The following is a 19,698-nucleotide window of genomic DNA, read 5'->3' on the forward strand; positions in this document are numbered from 1 at the left end:
GAAAAAAACGACAGGGCAAGTTATACTAAAATTACTTTATTACAGCTGATTTCTGTTCAATATCCCTCTGCCAACACAATAGTAATTATAATACAAACAAAATAGTACATTTGATCCTAGGTTTTTTTTTATTCTTCTGTTTTATGAATCTTTTTACACAATTTAAATCCACTTTTAGTACTTTTCCATCTCTTATGTAGTATCTTCATAATCTCTCAGACATTCAATAACATGTTTCACCATCTATACATTTTAATACAGGTTATATGAGTTGTAGTGGTAATGTTGTGCCAAAGAAGAATACTGACATCTTCAAAGAAATGCAATCTCTCTTTTCATAATTTGCCTGTCACCGCTTCATCTTTTCAAGCCTCTTTATATTGGCCACTAGACCAGAACCAACTGGTTTATATGTTTCATACATTTCGTGCCATTGGCCCAACGATAGGTATAATCATGGAGATGAAACAATGCAGTGGTGTCTGGGCTTGGCAACTCAGGTATGGCACAGTGTTTGACCAGAGGAAAGATCTCCATTTTCTGTTGCCGTCTCTCATTCAGTATCCCATATGCTTTCAGTCAGTAGGACAAAATTTGACATCAATGTTAAAGTAAAAAATAAAATAAAATCCAGGTTGGTGGAGAGGTCTTATGAATGACAATTATCAACAACAATATCAGACTCCCTCACACAGAACATTGACATAAAAGTGAACAAAAAGTGTGCATAAAACTTAAGGTTGGCATTATATAAGTGAGGTTTGATTGGCCTGACATTCAAACTATTGGCCTTGGCTTTGACTTAAGGTAAGATCCCAATAATCTTAAATACATTCCCACTTTTCTTTTTTTTACTGAATATTAATAAATCAGAAAAGACTTGAATACAACCTGCTGTGTTACAATAGCTGGAGCTATTCACTTGGTGTTATAACGAAAACAAAGAAGGAAAGTGTTTGAGAGTTTTGGGACAAAACCTACGGTATGCAACATGATATAATGCATGCTTTCTAAAGTAGGGCAGGGTATATACAAGTGGAAAATAAAAATCCCACCTATTGAAGAAAAGATCCCAGCATTTGTGTGCCCTTAAATCTGATAAGAATTTATCACAGCATGACATTCAAAAAGAGCCAACATTTAAATGGTTATAAATCTAGTGGCTGTGAATGAGAGTGGAATGGGGAGAAATGATCAACAAATAAGCAGAGGAACAATCGAGTCTGCAATGATAATTCTCACAAATGGCCAGTTGACAAAATGAGTGGCATTTAAAGAAAATGACAGCACATGCATGCACATGAAGCATTTTGAGTCTGTGTACACGAACCATAAGCTTTTTTTTTTTTTCCAGACAACTCAACACCATTTCTGCTTTGAGAGCGAAAGGTTTTCTAATATCAGTGTAGTCTGTCAGTTAAATAATGTTAGTTTTAGAAATTCTTTTCTTGTAATGCAAGTTTAGTTTTTAAATGTTTTACCTCATAAAAATATGCACAATATGAACATTTAACTCCAGCTTAGTGATTCGTGGGAGGATATATCGTAATCATCTCTGGATCATTTTCCTTATAGGCCTATTAAATGTTTAAGTGTTTCAAATTCTCTTGAAAGCCCACTTGAAAGAAAGAAAAAAAGAACAGGAGAAAGAAATGGTTCAGGGAAGTTTTCTGGTCTGTAACAGGAGGAGAAACTGCTAGGGGTATCAAAGGACTACTTAAGTGCTTTTGCCACATTTATTCATTTTGAAATCTGCTGTTCTTACCGAGTGTCCGCCTTTTCCATGTTATATTTACATGCTACAAAGCCATAATGAGCACATGTGCTTGATTCACTCACCATTGTTCTTAGGTACTGATGAGATGGTTTAACATTGATTACTTAGCACCTTTTGTGTTCATAGTGTTGCTCAACTGGGCCCCAACATATTTTTAAACAGTGTTGTAGCTTTCAGTTCTCATATTCTTAGTATTGCCAAGCCTGCTGTCATGGTCAAGACAATTACCTTAAACAGTAACCTTAAACAGCCTGCACATTACGGTCTCTCTTCAGTTTAGTCAATTTCTTTGATGGAAATTATGGTCAAAACAGGAAAAAAAAAAAAAGCTAAAAAAGCTTTATATACCCATCATAAAATGCCTGCAGCATCCTCACATCCTGTAATCTACTGATTCACAATTATGCATAAAAGACATAAGAGATACCAACTACAGCTATGTTTCCAGGACACAGTAAAAGCTGCAAGAAAGTAAAAGCTGCAAGGAAGCAAAAGCAAACAAAAAATAATCAAATGGAGATTCTCTGTTTGGATACATATCGGCTGCCTCATACTAGGCCTTGTCTGCGCTTGGGAAATTGTTCCTAAAAATCACAACACACGTTAGCTAGACTATTTCTTGACCATTTCCTCCACTCAGCTACATACCAACAAAACACTCATCCTCCGGGTGCTTTGCTAAAAAAAAAAAAAAAAAAAAAAGTAAAATATCCATTTTAACATTATACATATTTAGCTGTATAAAGTGCTTTGAAAAGGCAGCAGTTTTAAAAGGCACTAATAAAAAATCAACAGATTAATTCTAGGGTCCTTTTTAAAGGCAAAGGAGTCTACTCTTTCCTCACAATTCATGTGGTGTTACACATCTACATTCTCCTTAAAGCAGCTGTTCCCAAGTTCACCTCCAGAGTACCACCACTCTAAATCTGTTTGTCAGACCTATAAATATAGTTACTGATATGAGCAAATAACTTTCTATTTTTCACAATTTATAAGACTTCATAACACCAACATTACTGCATACATACATACAGTGAATATAACAAATTTGAGAAAAGACTTTGGGACCTTTTATGTCAACTAAAAATGCCAGTGTATAACATTAAAATTTAAAGTTAAGAAAACAATGAACTAAAAATACACTGGCATTTATCTCAAATTGCTGATTTGAGATTTAAAACATTAAAATATAAACATCTGACTGAGACTTAATTCTATTATCAAAGGTTAAAAAGGCACAATATTAGAGTTGTAGCATAACTATTAAGCCTGAAACAGTTAAGATTAGTTTATTTGGCTCTGGATTTGTAAAGTCTCATTTTGGCTGATGACCAGGAAACCAAGTGAAATATAACTACTGAAAAAAGAAGGCATCTAATTTATCACAATGACCATTACAGCAGGCTGGCATCAGAACAGCAAAGCATCTTCCGTTAGAACTGCTGGGTTTTTAACCACCATGTGAGACTAGGCCAGTGTATAAATGAATATGAATCAGGGGGGTTTCCTAAACAAAATTAGCTTACTGTGATTGCTTGACACTACATAAGGACATAGTTAACACATGTCAAAGGCTTTTTAACAGTGTTTCATGTGCAAAATGAGAGCAATGGCTGTGAATAGCACAAAATATATATTTATAAAAATGATTTCCATAGGAGAGCTGTAAATAAAAAAAGGTGGGAGTATTACGTGTTGATACTCAAATTGTTTATGTATAAACAAATTAAAGGATCTGTATGTGTGCTGATAAACTGCTGTGAGGAGGGGCCGTGCCTCTTCCAGCCCTTTTGACCTGAGCAACATTTATTTCATCACACATCCACATCTGTACATGGGAGAAACGGAGGGGAAATGTAGCAGAGAGAGAGAGAGTTGTAGAGCTCAGCTAATACTCTGTCCCGCTGTGTGTACTGGATTCTACATCCCCATGCTCAGACTCTGACTCCAGGGCTGATAGGGGATCTATGTGTAGGAAAGGTGCGACCCGTTTGATATTTGAGAGGTGACACTGGTACTCCTGCTCATGCTCTGCTCACTGCGCCCTCCTGAGGGTGTCCTCCTCATTGCCTGGGGGCTGTTCTGCACACCTCCGCTGCTTCGGGAGAGGTTTCCTGCTGATGGATGACCCCATGGCTGGGGACCTCCACCTCCCTGCATGCCTTGCCCCCAGCCTTGCTGCATAGGTGCCCCGCCCTGACTGGAGTGATAGTGGTGATGGCCGCCTTGGTGGCTCGCCCCTGCACCTGAACCACCGCTGCCCCAGTGTGGCCCTTGAGAGCCCCCAGACTGGTGCTGTTGTTGATGGTGACTCCAACTTCCTGGAGCCCCTGGAAAGCTATTGCTGAGGGCCTCTGGGGAGAGGTTAGACAGCACCATGTTGCTGAAGCCCAGGCGCATGCTCTCCGAGTCAAAAGCCTCAATCTCTCGGGCTTGACGCTCCAGCAGGCTCCGGATTCGCTCCAAGCGTTCGTTCTGCAGGGACAACATCTCCTCCTCAATCTAGAAACAGAAATAAACAGTAAATGTCAGGGTTCATACACATTTTCAAAATCTATACAATACTTTTAAAAAGGCGGAGGGGGGCACACAAAGCAACTAAATAATTTACGATGAACTACAGTTTTTCAATAAACAATCTACAGGTTTGACAACTGCTAGCAAATAATGGGGTTGGTGAGCAAGTTTAGTTGTTGGCTATAGAAACATTTTTCCTAAAATCTGTAGTCAACATGTGGAATGCATTTAAAATTTCATGTTAACAAGGGGCTGCCATCCACTCTTCTCTGATGAAAATTATTTCCTGTATATTCCATGTCAAAGAAGAATGAATGATGTAGAACTTTAATGTCAGTGTTAGATATAATAAATGACTGTAGGACAAAGAGGACAGGTGAAGGCTTATGAGACATAATTGGCTATTTATAATTAATGATTTCTTATGTTATATTTATTCCAAGGAGTGAAGCCTATGGCGATAAGTTTTTCAAAGGAGACCAAGAACCACAAAAGCCACAATATTAGGGGCAGAGCAGAAAATGGTTCATGCTTGCAGATCCTGACAATGAATTCAGCTCTGCTGCATCCTTTTAAGTTATATCTGGGCAAGACCCAAAGGATATCAAAGCCTTTTACTTAGACCCAAAATGAGCTGGGGAATTAGGGGATATTCAGTACACTTAGGATCAATGCTTTCACACATATCAACAGAGGCTGGGGCATTACTTATTTACACAAACTGTTATCAGGGCCACCACCATCCAAACACTCTCAAATAATGGACTGTAGGCAAGAGAGATAATGGCAGTGAGCTGCCACAATGCACATTTCAGTGCAGAGCTACTGAACACCGTCTCTCAAAAAGCACAAGCACTGTCTCCTGTCTAATGTGAATCTCCAATATCAGGCAGTCCTGCTAGTCCCATGAATTTGTTAATATTTGGATACATCTTGTAACTGACAGTAACTGACAGGATCATTTCTAGAGATGATGATTTTCTAGATTTACATGAACAACATTTTCAAATTTAACTGTATATCTCATAAAACAGGTAAACTTCAAGGTGCCCCCTTCATTCTCTTTAAATAAATCAGAGAAAATATAGCAAGACTGAATGTTTGCTCAATCTTCTTGCCAATATTCAAACAACTCTTAAGAAAATTTTGCCCTACCTCAATAGGCCACTGTGCAGGTTCAGAATTTGAAATTACAATGAAAGCATACTATGCTGAGCAGAGCGATGTAAATCTCTACATGTAAATAATTTATAGAGGAGAACCTTCTGTTCCAGTAGGGCCCTCCTGAGAGACACCCTCTGCTCCAGGTCCTTCCTCTCACGGTCATGCTGGGCATCTGTCTGCATCTTGATCTTGCTCTGGTAGGCGTTGAGAAGCTCCAGCTCCTGCTGAAGCTGCATGCGTAGAACCTGGCACTGGGCCTCCTGAGCCTCATCCAGACGCAGCTGAGGACAGAGAGAGAGGATCAGGGGCCAAGAGGTCAACACCATACGCAATCATAACTGGATAGGACACATTCTCTTAAGTTAGCTAATTAATGTAGTCTGGCACCTTCATGTCTGTACGTCACAACTCTGAGATTCTGCATTCCTGAGATTCCCAGACTTACCGCCTGAGTGGAGAGCATCTCATTGATGGAGTGATCATACTGCTCTGCCAAGATGGCGAGTTTGCGGTGCTGCTCCTGCTTCAGACGCTTCAGGACAGCCTTGTGGTCTGACTTTGGTGTGCTCTCCAGCAGATGGTTCCTCAGGGCCTTGTACTGCCGGGTCTGGATCTTACAGGTGTCCTGGAACTGCTTCTTGATCTGTAGCTCTTTGGACTGTCATATGGTGGGGTGTGGGGGGATAAAATGTAGCGTGACAAATTTCTTCACATTTAAAAGCAAACATAATTTTCTGATAACCAGTATAACTGCCTATATATCCAGTGCAGCTCCAAAAGTATTCAGACAGCAACAGATTGTTTTAATATTTTGGCTCTAAACTCTTGAATGTGCAAAAACACAACTTGTAGACATAATACTATTCAAATCAACAATTAAATTTTTTTGATATGTTAACTGGAATTTTTCTCTTTTTGTCTGACTTCTTTATCATTACATTTGTCAACATGTCCATTCTATCTTTACCACTGAGCAATCTTGCTTCTGAATGGCTTCCCAATATTAGCTTGCTAGTTGCTAGTCTACCTTACTGGCATGCTAATAAGCCATGCTAGTCATTTTTGGCTTGATGTTACAAAAAAACAGTAAAACTCATTTAAAAGAAAGAAAAAAGGTCAGTCACACATACTTTCCAGCCTTGTATTGCACAAACTGGCAAACTACTAACTGCATTGTACTGCACATGGAATTGAAAGTGTTTTTATCTATTGGCCTAGAGACTGTAGTAGGCATGTTAATAGGTCTGCTACACAAATTCTGAATTTGCTAATTGCACAAATGCCACAGCTGCATTTCACTATTATAAAAAAAAAATGTTATCAGGAAAATGTCATTGTTGGCTGAGAGTTACTACTCCTGACTACTACATCTTAAAATGTATGTACATGCACACACATGCCCACAAGTATTCAGTTGCGCATTCAGTGCTAGTCATCAGAAAGTTAAGATGAGTTCTCACCTTGAGGCTCTTGGGCTGCTGGCGAACCTCCATGACGTGTTTGCGTCTGAGTTCCCTCTCCCTCCTCTTGTTGTACTCCTGCTGGTTGGTGAGCTCGGTCTGGTGCTGCAGGCGGATCAGCTCGGCCCTCATCTTTTGGATGGTGTTGAGCTGGCGGAACTCCAGCTCCTGCATGGACTCATGGTGTCGCAAAAGCATGGCATGTTCCAAGTCCTTCTGGGTCTGACGCTTGTTTAGCTCCTAATTAAGCACACACACGGGGACAAAGACGAGATTGTAATAAACCGAAAATAATACAGGATCTTAATCTTAAGGGAGGAATGCCAGTTAGTGAATTAAATGAGAACTATGAATATAACTTTTGGACAAAGAGCAGAACTTGATATACTCCTGTGGTATTACAGTCAGTAAATTATTAAGGCAATGGTGTGAAATTGGTTCTTTTTTGCAGATTCTAGTCACAAAATAAATGTTCAGCAAAAGTAGATACAGTCTACCTCAGCTATGAATATTAATTTTTAATAGATGTTAGACAAATAGTAGTTGTTGTGGTCAGTCCCCTTAGGTTATTCAGTATTGAGACAAAGTAATTTCAAGCTGAATAAAGTCACATTTGGTCACATACCTTATACTTAGAGGTCACCTGAATAAGGATTTCAAAGTCTGATACCAATTTTTAGGATTAAAAACAAGCCGATTAACTGGCCATTTAAAAAGAAAAATAAAGGTAGGACGCACTCCAATTACAAGAAATCCAGTTACGATGCCTGGCTTGCTCCAATATTAAACAGGTTGCTGTGACATGTAAACATCTTCCATCAACCCGCCATCTGCATAGTACTTTTGTTTGTGACATTCTATCTGACAGAGTGCATGATAGTTGCATGGTCGCTCTGGGTTCATTAGCATGGTTGCTGGTACATTGACTCTTTAGAATGTTATGGAAATCAATGATTATCCATTTTATGATTAAAACAGAAGTTATACATCATATGATAGTATACAAATGGTAGCCGGAGGGAGTAGTGATACACTGTTCTCAGCTCTTGGTATAATTGTTTGCTGATACAAATCGGTTTGTGATCTGCTGAGTGGGCCGTTCCAAGCCAGCAGTGTCAGCAGTCCCATTAGCTTATTGTTGTTGAAATCAATAGCGAGTTTAGAAATTATTGAGCAATGTTGGGATTTAGGGATAAGCCCAAGCGTAGGTACAGGGTAGTGTTGCAGACTTTAGCTGTATTTGGCATGGAGAGCGGGTGTGGAGGGGGGTTCTGGGACACCGCTGTTGAGACTGAAATCACTGTTGAGCCTTCTAGAGGGTCATGGGCCGAATTCAATGAAACATCTGTGATGGGAGGTGTCTAATTGATAACCCCAGTGACCCACACTCACACACTCAACCCTGTAACATTTAGATTAGCTGGCTGGTGAATGGGCTGCCTGTCTGATGGTCTGTAGATTTATGACAGCATAGCCTGATGTCCTCTATAGCTACCTTTTGTGGGTTAGTACATCATTCTTTTGACTTATGAATTGGGCTTCTGTATGAATGCTCACCCTCGATTACGGCACAAAGGATTGCAACATCAAGTCCTGTGTATTGGTCAACAGTCAGCATTGCAAGATAAAATTCTTCCAAAATATTCTCTAGGCCCCCAAAGTGACACGTCAGACCATCTTGGTGAATAGCCATTCCAAGAGCATTGCTGTGTCCTCTCGGTGATCTTGGTTGTCATGACAGCTGGAGACACTCACTAAAAGGTCAAGGCTTTTATGCAGAAGGTCCGGGGATTTTATACATACCAATTGTTGATTAAAATAAACTTCTAGTCTTAGTTTGGACCAGCAAAACTGCGCCAGGAGGACCCAATAGTCTGTATATATATATATCAAACCATGACTTCAAGTGGAGTAGTACCAGAGGGAATACTATTTAAAAAAGATGCTTTAAGTAAATACAGAAATATGCCCAAAATAATATAATTATGACTGAGAAGCTATAATTAGTAATACATTTACTAGAATGTCGACAGAATAATTGCAATTTGGTCTGACTTCTTAATAAATGTCATGTCACCAAAATAAATACAGAGCATCTTAGTGTTTGTACAGTAGCCAGCTTGACTTCTTCAAGGTAACCTTTCCATGCAGAACCGACACTGTAAACGCGTCCCAAGCAAATACTGGGAAAAAGCTCCAATGAACAGCAACAGTAAACACTATTTCTTATTCATCACCAAACAGCGTAACTGGCCATAATCTGTGTCAACATCCTGCAGTTTCTGAATGTTTGTGGAAGCCTTTATTGGCCAAATTGATAAATTGGTCAACACCTATGTCTGCCTTTGTAACATTTAAGACCATCAGGACAACCAGACTTTGTTGATATCTTCCTTTGAGATACTCTGCAGATTCTTAACTGCAGCCTCTTACATCCAACTAGAATTTCAGAGGTATAATGAATTCAGTCCTATAGAGGGTAATACATATATGACTAACTCTAGCCTCCAGGCCTTGAGCTCATGTACACACCAAAACACATTGCCCTTTAATCACCATTCCTGAAGTCATGCAGGGACAGGTTAATTTGTTCCAATACTTATGCCCTACAGAAACTGAGGGGACTAGATAGAAAACCAAGCATCAATTTTCGAACATGTTTTAACATGTAGCCAAATAAATGGTAAGAATCAATAACTGACAGTCTATGCTGTGGCCTGAGATACAGTTCTGATCAGAAATATAAGATTTGACGAGTTTCCAGTAAAAAGAAAACAAAAACTACTGGCAAAATACTTTGCCACAAACACCATAGCAGACTGTGGAGGAGAGAGAGCTTACCTCGCGCACTAAGTCTTGTTCAATGTTGTGGCGAGCAATCAGGATCCTCCTTTTGAACCTGCGGCACTCCAGTTCTAGGTACTGCCTCTGTCTGCGCATCAGGTTGGCCTCCTCCTCTGCCTGGAAGTGCTGGAAGTTCTCCTTCTGCTTGGACAGCCACTCCTGCTTCTCCTTCTTAGGTGTTGACTGATTTTCATTCAACTCCTAAAGGGAGGACAAAACGGCAGGCCATTAGAAGAATTTACTTCTTAATACTGATGATATGATGATATGTCACTGTCAAAATACCTTTGGAGCTTGCTGTATGGAGCAAGAATGAAACTGAATCCTACCTCTTTGAGTTGTTCCTTGCGAAGTTTGTACTCCCGTTTCTGTGATTCTAAGAAGCTGTTGAGCTCTTTCTTCTGCTGGCTCTGGATGTGCTGTTGGAACTTCTTTTCATCATTGGTAAACGTTTTTGCCTGATGGAGAAAAGCACATTGTAAATCAGCGTGCTCTAGGCGAAATAGTAGCCTCTAAATCTTAAGTGAACATGAATAAGTAAGGTGAAAACATACATCTTTGTCCATGGATGCCAGGTGCTTCTTGATGAGTTTCTCCATCTCCTGGGCAAAGCTATTCCTCTGGTTCTCCAGCTCCTTGTCCAGGCGAAGTCTGTGCTCATCCATCTCAGCCTTCAGCTTGTTTTCCAGAGCCATCAGCTGTTTCTGGTGCTGCCGCCGCATGCGCTTGTAGCCTGACATCTGCTCCCGTAACTCAGAATCCTGCTCATGCTCCTTCATCTGGCGGGTGACCTGGCAAATGCAACACACAGATTCTCATTATACTGCTGCTGGGTGGGTGTGGGGGGGCTAATAGACGAGTCTCATTGTATGCCAAAAGACAGGAGAGAAGTTTTTGGTTACATTTTAGGCATTTCACTGGCTTATCCAGAGCTATTTCCAGAGCTTACAATGAGTGTAACAGTAGAATAAGCTTCAATTCCTAGATCACCAACTATATAAGCAACAAATTATAAGGATCAGAGCCATAGTGCCCAGACAACATTTCTGTGACCATAGTATGCATCTTTTGGGAGAGAGGTGATTCAGAAAATAGAAGAAAGGATTTTTTAGATAATTATCTCCACCTGTATAAATGGTTCAAGCTGGACCTTGTCATGGCATCAGCGCCACATTTTGACATACAAAATCATCACATTCTGGGATTCACTGATCTTAAGGGCAATATGTCAATAGAAAATAGTGCCTACTGACTTTTACAAAAACACTGATGTGGAAGATTTCCAGGAGAAACACAAGCAGGTCCCTTATTCAAATGATCTGTTTGTACAATAACTGTGGTCTTACCAGAGAGGCTGTGCGTATAGTGGCAAAGTGTTCGCGGTTGCGTTTTGGCCGTGGAGTGTGTGCAGGGGGAGACTGTGGCTCAGTTGGCCGGGTGTGAGGTTCAGAGTCTTCAGGGTATGTCTCTTCCTCCTGAGGGTATGCAAAAAATGCATAGCAAAACATGTTAACAGCAGAACAAAATACTGCACAGGAATCAGACAAACCAGTGGCTTATATTGTATTATGAATTAATCTAATGCATCATATTTTAAAAACAGAGAATAATGTATTTCAAATACCCTATAATAATAAGATATAATATAATAAGACATGGCTGCAGAGCAGATTGGAACCTCAACTCCTTCCAATGTAACTCACCGGTTTGAGGTGTATGACAGAGCTGTTGGACATGACAGTGTGGTCTCCCTCCATGTCCAGCTCACTCTTGTCGTCGCCAGCGTCCGTTAGACTGTTGACAGAGCTGCTCTGGGAGCTGGCGCTGATTGACATACTGGGGATGGACTGGTTGCTTCCCACGCTGTTCACTGTGCCCGTCCTGCCCACACTGTGCTCGGGCTCCTGAGGACAACATGCACGGCAGGAACAAGGTGAAAACAATGCCATACTTTTGCACAGAACTAATGCACAACCTCAACAAACAGGAGAAGACATGGAAATGGAGAAAGAGAGGGGAGCAAGATAGCAGCAGCTGAAACAGATGACAGACCTCCTCTTCATCTTGTGCCTCGGTTGTGGGGCCATTGTGGGCCTCCTGAAACAGAATCTTCTTCATTTTGCGATACTGCAGATTGTCCAGCTCCCGCACTGCATCCTTAGTTCGCAAGATCAGGTCCATTAGAACAGATTCTGGTCGCTCACGCTGTACAAATGCATGCTGGAAGAGGGAGACAAAAAAGATCTGTCACAACACAATCCAAAATTCTGATAAATCCTTGACTATAAGTATTAATATCTGTTCTTTGGTTAGAGCCAAAAGTAACATATGTTTGCCACCGTCAACCTTTTTAATTCTTACCTTTAACAGCTCCTCTGAGTTGGGTCTGTCTTGGGGAAATTTCTGAAGGCAAGAATCTACAAAGTTTCGGAAATAATCCGTCCTAAAATGTGGAAATAGGGTAGAAATGTTTAGGTATTTTAAGGAAACCATTTTATTTACAATACACAACCCCTTTAAGATTTAACTATACAACTCACCATTCACTAGACTGCAGTGTTGGGCTCTCATTCTGCGCTATATGGTATAAGGCACTCATCGCATTCATGTTGAACAGTGGAGGCTTCCTCTCAGCTGTAAACCAAGTGGCAGGTCACATGGGAGTCAGATTTACTTGCAATGTTCAAAAGAACAGTGAAATTGAAGAGGAAGGAAGAGCATCAATAAATGTCACTGACTGAATTAGTGAACACAAATCAAATTCTTGGATGCTGGCTATGAGACATTGTCAAACAAGATGTCTGAATGTAAGCAGTGAAACAACAGGCAGGCTAGATCTGAGACAGGCCATATGGAACAGTGAACTTACCTAATTCGATGCAGGTTATTCCCAAAGACCAAATGTCCACTTTTCCATCATACTGACCCTCGTCCATAGCCAATATCACTTCTGGGGCCATCCTAAGAAAACAAACATATTTAGTACAATAACGCAGATGCAAGGTGCTATTAAAATAAATATTTGTAAAAATGCAACAAGAGGGAACAGTAATATACAAATTTTGCAACATACCAATATGGCGTCCCCACAAAGGAGTTGGCAGGAGAGGCAATGGAGGCAGAACCAAAATCTGCCAGTTTCACCTGCCCTGGCTCTGTCAGCAAGACGTTCCCCGCCTTGATATCTCTGTTGAACACATAGCGGAAGAGGTTACAGCTCCACTCAGTGGTCACATTGCCTGAGGGTGTAAGTACTTGATGCCCAGCATGCTCCCAAACACTAACACACTCACCGGTGAATCATGTTGTGGGAGTGAAGATAAGCTAACCCTTGAAGAGCACCGTGGGTAATTGCAGCAATTTCCACTTCTTGTAGAGGTTTTTTGTGAACTGGAAGGGACACATTCACCAAGCAGATTGCAAAAGCATTACAAATCATGAGGATGTCACAAGGACAAACTTCAAAAGAGACTACTTGCTTTGAATTAGTCACAATGATCATAAGTTCAAAAAGAATTTCAACTCACCTTCCAACAAATCTGAGGCGGAGCCTAGACAATACTCCATCACCAGCTACAATGGAAAAGGACATTCTTTGTGAATTTGTTTATCTCCTCTTTATCAATCAATCAATGGCACTACATTGTTGTCATACAGTATCACCATCACCATTGACGCTCTCATGTATAATCTTACCCAGGCAGTGTGCTCTCGCAGATAACATCCTTTGTACTCTATGCTGTTTGGATGTTGTATTCTCTGCAGGAATTTAACCTCCTTGATTATGTCTTGCCATTTCTAAGAACATGTCAAAAAGAAGACAAATTAAACCATCGACAAACGACAAACAAAACAAAAAAAAAAAAGGTACAGATATGAGCCACAAACTATATCAACAAGAATATTAACTATCATACCTCGGTGGATTGCTTTCCACTATAGGACATCTTCTTGATGGCCACCACCTCATTTGTCCGCACATCCCGTGCCTGAATGATAAGCACACCAAACATTAGTGTGATTTCTCATGCCTCTGTTCACAGCTTTACTAACACCACAAGTTATTTTTGGTCAGTGACTTAAGCTAACTGGGCTACACAGTAGTTGTAGCAGCACCAGTTTTTAGTAATTCATATTTTGTAAGATTTCTGGACAACAGTGATAATTGTTTGTTTACCCCACCTAGTATTTACTTTGTCCATCCTCTTAAGCCCTATTTGGACAGGATTAGTTTCTCTATGAGAGGTCAGGTAATTTCATTTTTTACAGTGCTACTCAGTAATGTTAATCCCATCCGGATCGGCCATGTCTGTGTTTTTCACCTTTTACCCATGAGAAAATTCCAGGCCAGAAACCCTACTGTGTTTCGATGAACTCTGAGTGATCTGATCATTTTAGTCCCATCCGGATAGACATCTTGGTGATATTACAGATTCTTAAAACAATATTTTGGCTCTTGCATGTTGGAAAACGTTTCTGATCACTGCTACCGTGTTTTGCGATGACAAGGCTATCTAGCACGCATATCTCAAACTATTTCGAGGGTCTGTAGACCATCTTTCATTGATCAGTGCTCTAGACTAACGTATTTAACACAGAAGCAGTTGAGGAGCCTTTCGTTAACTTTACTGGTATGTGTCGCATCACATGATGATCATCTTCCCTTGTCCAATGCCTCATTTTCTTTCCCTTTATCAATGCTATGTTTGCTACAGGCTCCACTGTTTGCCATCAACGAATATGGCCTTAGCCTGTAAATCAGGGGGAAGGCCATGGAGTGTCGAGAGTATGCAGGTTTTCAGTTCAACCAAAGGTTGAAGGTGTGCCAATCAGTGAAATCACCTGGTGTAGTCTTTTGGCTGGAATGAAAACCTGCATACTACATGGCACACCTATGCCTACCCCTGCTGTAAATCTGTAGGCTAAATCATTCAGGAGTAAAATAATTGCCTAAACCCATGTTACACCCATTTTACACATGGAAAAAATTGTCACTGCCAGATTCCAAAACAGTAACAGGAGATTTTGGCTAATAAAAAAGCAGCATGTCACAACATTTTACCTTTTAGATTCTTGAATAAAAGTTTAGAAACATCACCATTAAATATTGAATTTACCAAGTGTGAAAATATATATTATATGTTTCAGCCTTGGAAAGTTTGTGCTTGCTCAATTATTTATTTGAAGTTATTTTTACAAAGTTTTAGGCTGACAGACCAAAGATTTTCAGGCAGGCAAAAAAGCCAATAATCATTCTGATTATTATTATTATTCTAAAGGCCTCCAGGATTTATAGAAAAATGGTCTCCGATTGACCAAATCCTAAACAAAGAATGACTCATCGAGATCATCTGGATGACCTTCAAATGTCTAAAAAGCCTACTCATCATGATGTGAAATCTAGTCACCAGTGTCAAATGGGCAAGTTAAACTTCTATCCATGATTATATATGCTAAAAAAAAAGATATTTCTTGCAACCTTGGGATTAGGCCACAGCCTGATATTGTGAAATACTCACGAAATAGACAGCACCAAAGCTGCCATGTCCGATCTCACGCAGATCTGAGAAGAGCTTTTCTGGATCCTCCTTGAAGAAGAGCTCAGCAATGTCGGGGTCCTTCAGGCTCCCCGCCCGACTGGTGTTGGGCATAATGAGGGGGGGCAATGCCGCTGCCGCCAGGAACTATCTGGATCTGCGACAGCGACTTGATAGCCCCCACCGATGGCTCATCTGCAGGACAGTGGCCTCATACGTGTCCAAAGCTGAGGGTACAAGGAAAGAGAAGATTGAGTACAACAAAAAAAAACAACAGCGGGGTGATGAGACAAAACATATGAAAAATAGCCTAATGTATCTGTGTGCCTCCAGTGTAAATTAGATGGGGCTTATATATTAATGCAGAATATTGTTACAATTTTTCTGGTTTTGTTTCTCTCAGCCAGCTGTCATGCCAAGTATGATAGAGAATAGAGAGGCATTTAAGTGCACCTCAAAACATCAACATGCAATAGGATTTTATAATGTCACATGAAATACTGTATATTACATTATAGTAAACAGTTGTCCTCTGCTTTATTAACAAGTTATATTATACTTTTTTCATTTAACAATTTGAGGCAGTGTGAAACAATGGGTAATTGAAAGCTCATTCTCTAAAATCACAGCCCTCTGACAGTCCCTTATAACAGGAGTGAGAGAAGGCTGAGCAAGACATTAACTGAGCAGTGATGTCAGGTGGAGATGTGAAGAATGGCCAGTTGGAAATCCTGAGGTAGGAAGAGATAAGTCTCCTGTTTCCATAGTAACAGCAACTACAGTAAGAAAATCAGTGGGCTGTGTCCTGACAGTCTCCCCTCCCTCACACCCTCGGTGACTGGTATGTAGACACACAGATGTAAGGAGGATACAAAGAATTGTCTTGCAGTTGACAACCTCCTGCTCGAACAAAGAAACCGACTTCACAACACACTGAGTGACAATGAGATGACACGAGTTATGCCTAGAAACAAAGCATTCCAGTGATAGGACTACTTGTTTAACCTGTAAGGACTTGGAACAGACACTCAAACCTACCAAATACAACATCCTTATAGCCTCACTACAAGTGATTAAAATTACCAAGAAAAACAGACAGAAAATAACACAGGCCTATCACTGTCAAGATCAAAGGTTCAACTATTTGCTACCTCTTGAATATTAAATGAATATTATGTCATATTGGACTTTATTAGTGTAATGGAGAGATCACTGAGGGAAGTTTACTGAGCCCATGCAGCTCAGATGATCAGCTGCAAACAGATGCAGAGCTGACGCCAGAGTCACAAGACTTCTCCTCTCCCAGCCTGGGAGGAACAGCCCCCAGTCCCAGCAGACATCTTTTGTCCCACAACAACACTGGACAACTCACTACTCCACACAGATGCAGCCACAGCCCTGAAATAAAGCCTCATTACCATGTGGCACTGTGCCTCTTTATTGCCATTGTTCTTTACTACATTGTTGGCCATGAATGAGCTTTGTTGTCATATCTCATGATGGCATTTTCAACTGCAAGCACGTGAGCGTAAAAGTGAGTGACGATGATAACCCTCACCTTCATAAAACACTCTTGCATGCCAACCAGCGCACACACACACACGCACACGCACAAGAATGCAGCCGGACAGGACAACAAAGCTGGAGGGCTGGAATTCCCAATGTATGCTCTCACTGCACTGCATTTCTCAGCATTTCCTGTTCGCACAGCTATAGGGAGGTAGGAATGGGGCCTGATGAGCAATTAGAGTACTGATCATCTGTCTTCTTGACATGACAGCCATGGCACAACATTTTGAATATGCTCCCAGACAGGCATATCTAACCACAGTTAAAGAAAACGCATTTCAAAGCCTGTTCAAAGCCTGACAAAATGTAACTTTGGGACTACAAACAAACATAACAATTAAGTGTATTAAAATAACAAATTTAGGGCTGGTTTCACGGACAGGGATTAAGCCTAGTCCTAGACTAAATTTAAAATTCAATGGAGATATCCATTGAAAAAGTCCTTAGTCTAGGACTAGGCTTACTCCCTGTCCTCGAAACCAGCCCTTAATGTATATGTAGGGCTACATTATTTTTTACAAAAATGCAACATCCAGCTATCACTTTATGTTGATTTTGTAATTAGTATGTAATATGAACCCATAAAGTTCAGGTGTTAAGTAATTTCCTTTGACACTCCAATCCATACCAGATAAAATAGAATCACCAACAGTGTCAACCAACAGTGAGTCTATTGATCTCTCTTTGCCACCCATGTAAAAGGACAAAAAACAATGATTCAAAATTCTTTGCCAAGGTATGTTGAACTAGTTCTGGGCTAGATGACACAAATAAAGTAAACTGACAGTTAGGCCTAGTCAGTCATGGGTTGTCTGTAGTGATAGGCAGACTCTCATAAAAATGTATCACTGGTAAACGGTAAAAGCATGATATTATGACGAAGATTTGTCTAAAATAGAATGTAAATATCATATATGGGGTAAAGCATTGTGATACAGTGTGTACAGTGTGATAAATTCTTAGGCTTTCAGCATTCCTCTAACTAGCTAATGTTAGTACCCGTGGCTAGGCATCACCTCACTAGAGTTGCTACTCAACTAGAGAGAGCACTTGGTAGAATTGGCTCAAAGTTACCAGTTTCCAACAGCTGTTGCAGCTGTCTCGCAAGAAAGTCAAACTAGCCAAGTCTGAAGTGTAATTCCACCACAATCTAACACACACGCGCTTGCACGCACACACACACAAACAAGTCAAAGGTTCTGGCAGCTCCTAACTAGCTAACGCTGACTGTATGGGTTAGCTACATAGCAAACTTAACGTTAGCTAGGCTATATGTCATACGGGAATGTAGCAAAATTCAAGTATATACGTCATGTTTACTTCGTCAGTAGTAAAGTATCGAAATTAATAAGGCGTGATTTTACCAGTATTACTAGCCACCCTGCGAAAGACTGCTAGCAAGCTAACCTATCTGCTGTTAGCTAGCTTAGCTAGTTAGCTGAAACTCACCCTTCTCTGACAGGCCAGGTTTCAGCGGAGCAGAGAATGTCGTGTAATTCAAACAATTTGGGATAAGAAAAGTATCCGTCCTGTATCTTGCCCGGTGTAAGACTTAACTATACTAAATCCTCATGATTCTCGATGTTGTCAATCGATTATATGGTACAGATTTCCAAATTATTACAGGTTAAAATCCCCACCCTTGAAGTAACGGTGGTGCCAGAATTGTCGAATCCCACTCCCAGGCAGGTCCAAAGATGGCTGCCGAGCGTTCCACCGCCTCCCTTCGTGAAAACACGTCGGGGAGAATGTGAGGGAAGTTCAAACACCCTCAAAACACCCATAAACAAACTACGCCACTATCCGTGATGTCGTTAGAAAAAACGGAGGTACCTCTACTTTAGCCTCGCACACTACCGTTTTAATACTTCACTATATGTTTATGTTGTAGCTCTGATTTGCTGTCCGTCTTCCTTCGGTAGACTGCAAACGCCAGTTCCGCCCTAGCCTGTCGCAGTAAACTCCCTCTGACCCAAAAACTTCCAGAGGCGGAGACACTGTAGCCTCCCCGACGAAAAATCACTACTATTATCAGGGATGTAGTGGAGGATAAGAAGACATAGACTCACTTTACTCACCTTTTCATTTGCCGTATAGAGTTTACTCATAGTTTTAGGCTACCATAAATCCTTATCACTTAAATTCATAGCATAGGCCTATATCATAGTAAGTATCAAACTGATGTAACATTAGGTTATATGAAGATAGCATTTCAAGTGGAAAAAAACATTTTCCCCTTTTTTTTTTGAAACATTGTATTGATTTCTGTTTATGTTGTTTACCTTGAACACAGACTAGTTTCACTCCGTATTTTATTTACCACCACATCACTGCCTATAATATTCCTATAGGGACTTATTAATGGAAAATATTCATGGATAAAATAGGTGGGCTATCCAACCCAAAGGTCACTTTGGCCCCTGAGCAGTGAAACAGATTGTATTTTTTGTTGTCCGAGCAGTACACAGATTGGGTCCAGCCAGTGTTTGAGCACCTCCCCAGTTAAAGAAAGAAAGAAAAAAAAAGCAACAGTTTATTGCCAATTAGCCCACGTTTCAACTGGTCACTATCGCACCAGCTTAATTTCTACACTACTTTCATTGTACTAGCTTGGACATGACTGGATGTCTTTTTCCATTGCAATCACTTATTTTTACACTATTGCAAAACACATATAAATGAAAACATGTGAGCGCACATGCCCAGGCCTAACTTAATAGAAACTGTCCAGCATTTGAAAAAGAAAATCTCACTCATTTTGTGATTCCTATTAAACCGTGTCTTAAAACACCCTTGCTTCCTGATTGAGCTATTTAGAAAATATGATTGC

General features: G+C 40.4%; 1 protein-coding gene across 2 annotated transcripts; it reads right to left on the bottom strand.

Annotated features, from left to right (window-relative positions):
• Positions 1 to 840: 840 nt before the first annotated feature.
• On the bottom strand, positions 841 to 18,779 carry taok1a (TAO kinase 1a). 2 transcript variants are annotated; one of them, XM_078284056.1, is made up of 20 exons: positions 18,509 to 18,779; positions 15,282 to 15,526; positions 13,680 to 13,751; positions 13,459 to 13,560; positions 13,290 to 13,335; positions 13,056 to 13,152; positions 12,836 to 12,949; positions 12,632 to 12,723; positions 12,303 to 12,396; positions 12,124 to 12,205; positions 11,815 to 11,982; positions 11,466 to 11,666; positions 11,109 to 11,237; positions 10,317 to 10,553; positions 10,092 to 10,220; positions 9,760 to 9,963; positions 6,919 to 7,158; positions 5,904 to 6,116; positions 5,557 to 5,739; positions 841 to 4,279 (listed from the first exon to the last, which is right to left on the bottom strand). In XM_078284056.1, the coding sequence occupies exons 2-20, from the start codon at positions 15,411 to 15,413 to the stop codon at positions 3,743 to 3,745; spliced, it is 3,072 nt and encodes a 1,023-aa protein (XP_078140182.1). In that variant the 5' UTR covers positions 15,414 to 15,526; positions 18,509 to 18,779; the 3' UTR covers positions 841 to 3,742. The 2 variants fall into 2 exon arrangements, with proteins under 2 accessions (XP_078140182.1, XP_071783409.1); XM_071927308.2 differs by having other exon boundaries at positions 18,318 to 18,779.
• Between the last annotated feature and the right edge of the window lie 919 nt (positions 18,780 to 19,698).

Source organism: Centroberyx gerrardi, chromosome 6 (genome assembly GCF_048128805.1).
Source record: "Centroberyx gerrardi isolate f3 chromosome 6, fCenGer3.hap1.cur.20231027, whole genome shotgun sequence".
Lineage (NCBI taxonomy): Eukaryota > Metazoa > Chordata > Actinopteri > Beryciformes > Berycidae > Centroberyx > Centroberyx gerrardi.

What these genes read in the sequence shown, in the direction of transcription:
- taok1a (XM_078284056.1), bottom strand. Translation starts at nt 15,413, where the DNA reads ATGCCCAACACCAGTCGGGCGGGGAGCCTGAAGGACCCCGACATTGCT. An exon ending in TTTGTGGGGACGCCATATTG is followed by an intron (nt 12,724 to 12,835) that starts GTATGTTGCAAA and finishes TTGTTTTCTTAG; the next exon opens with GATGGCCCCAGAAGTGATAT. An exon ending in ACTCAGAGGAGCTGTTAAAG is followed by an intron (nt 11,983 to 12,123) that starts GTAAGAATTAAA and finishes TCCCTCTTCCAG; the next exon opens with CATGCATTTGTACAGCGTGA.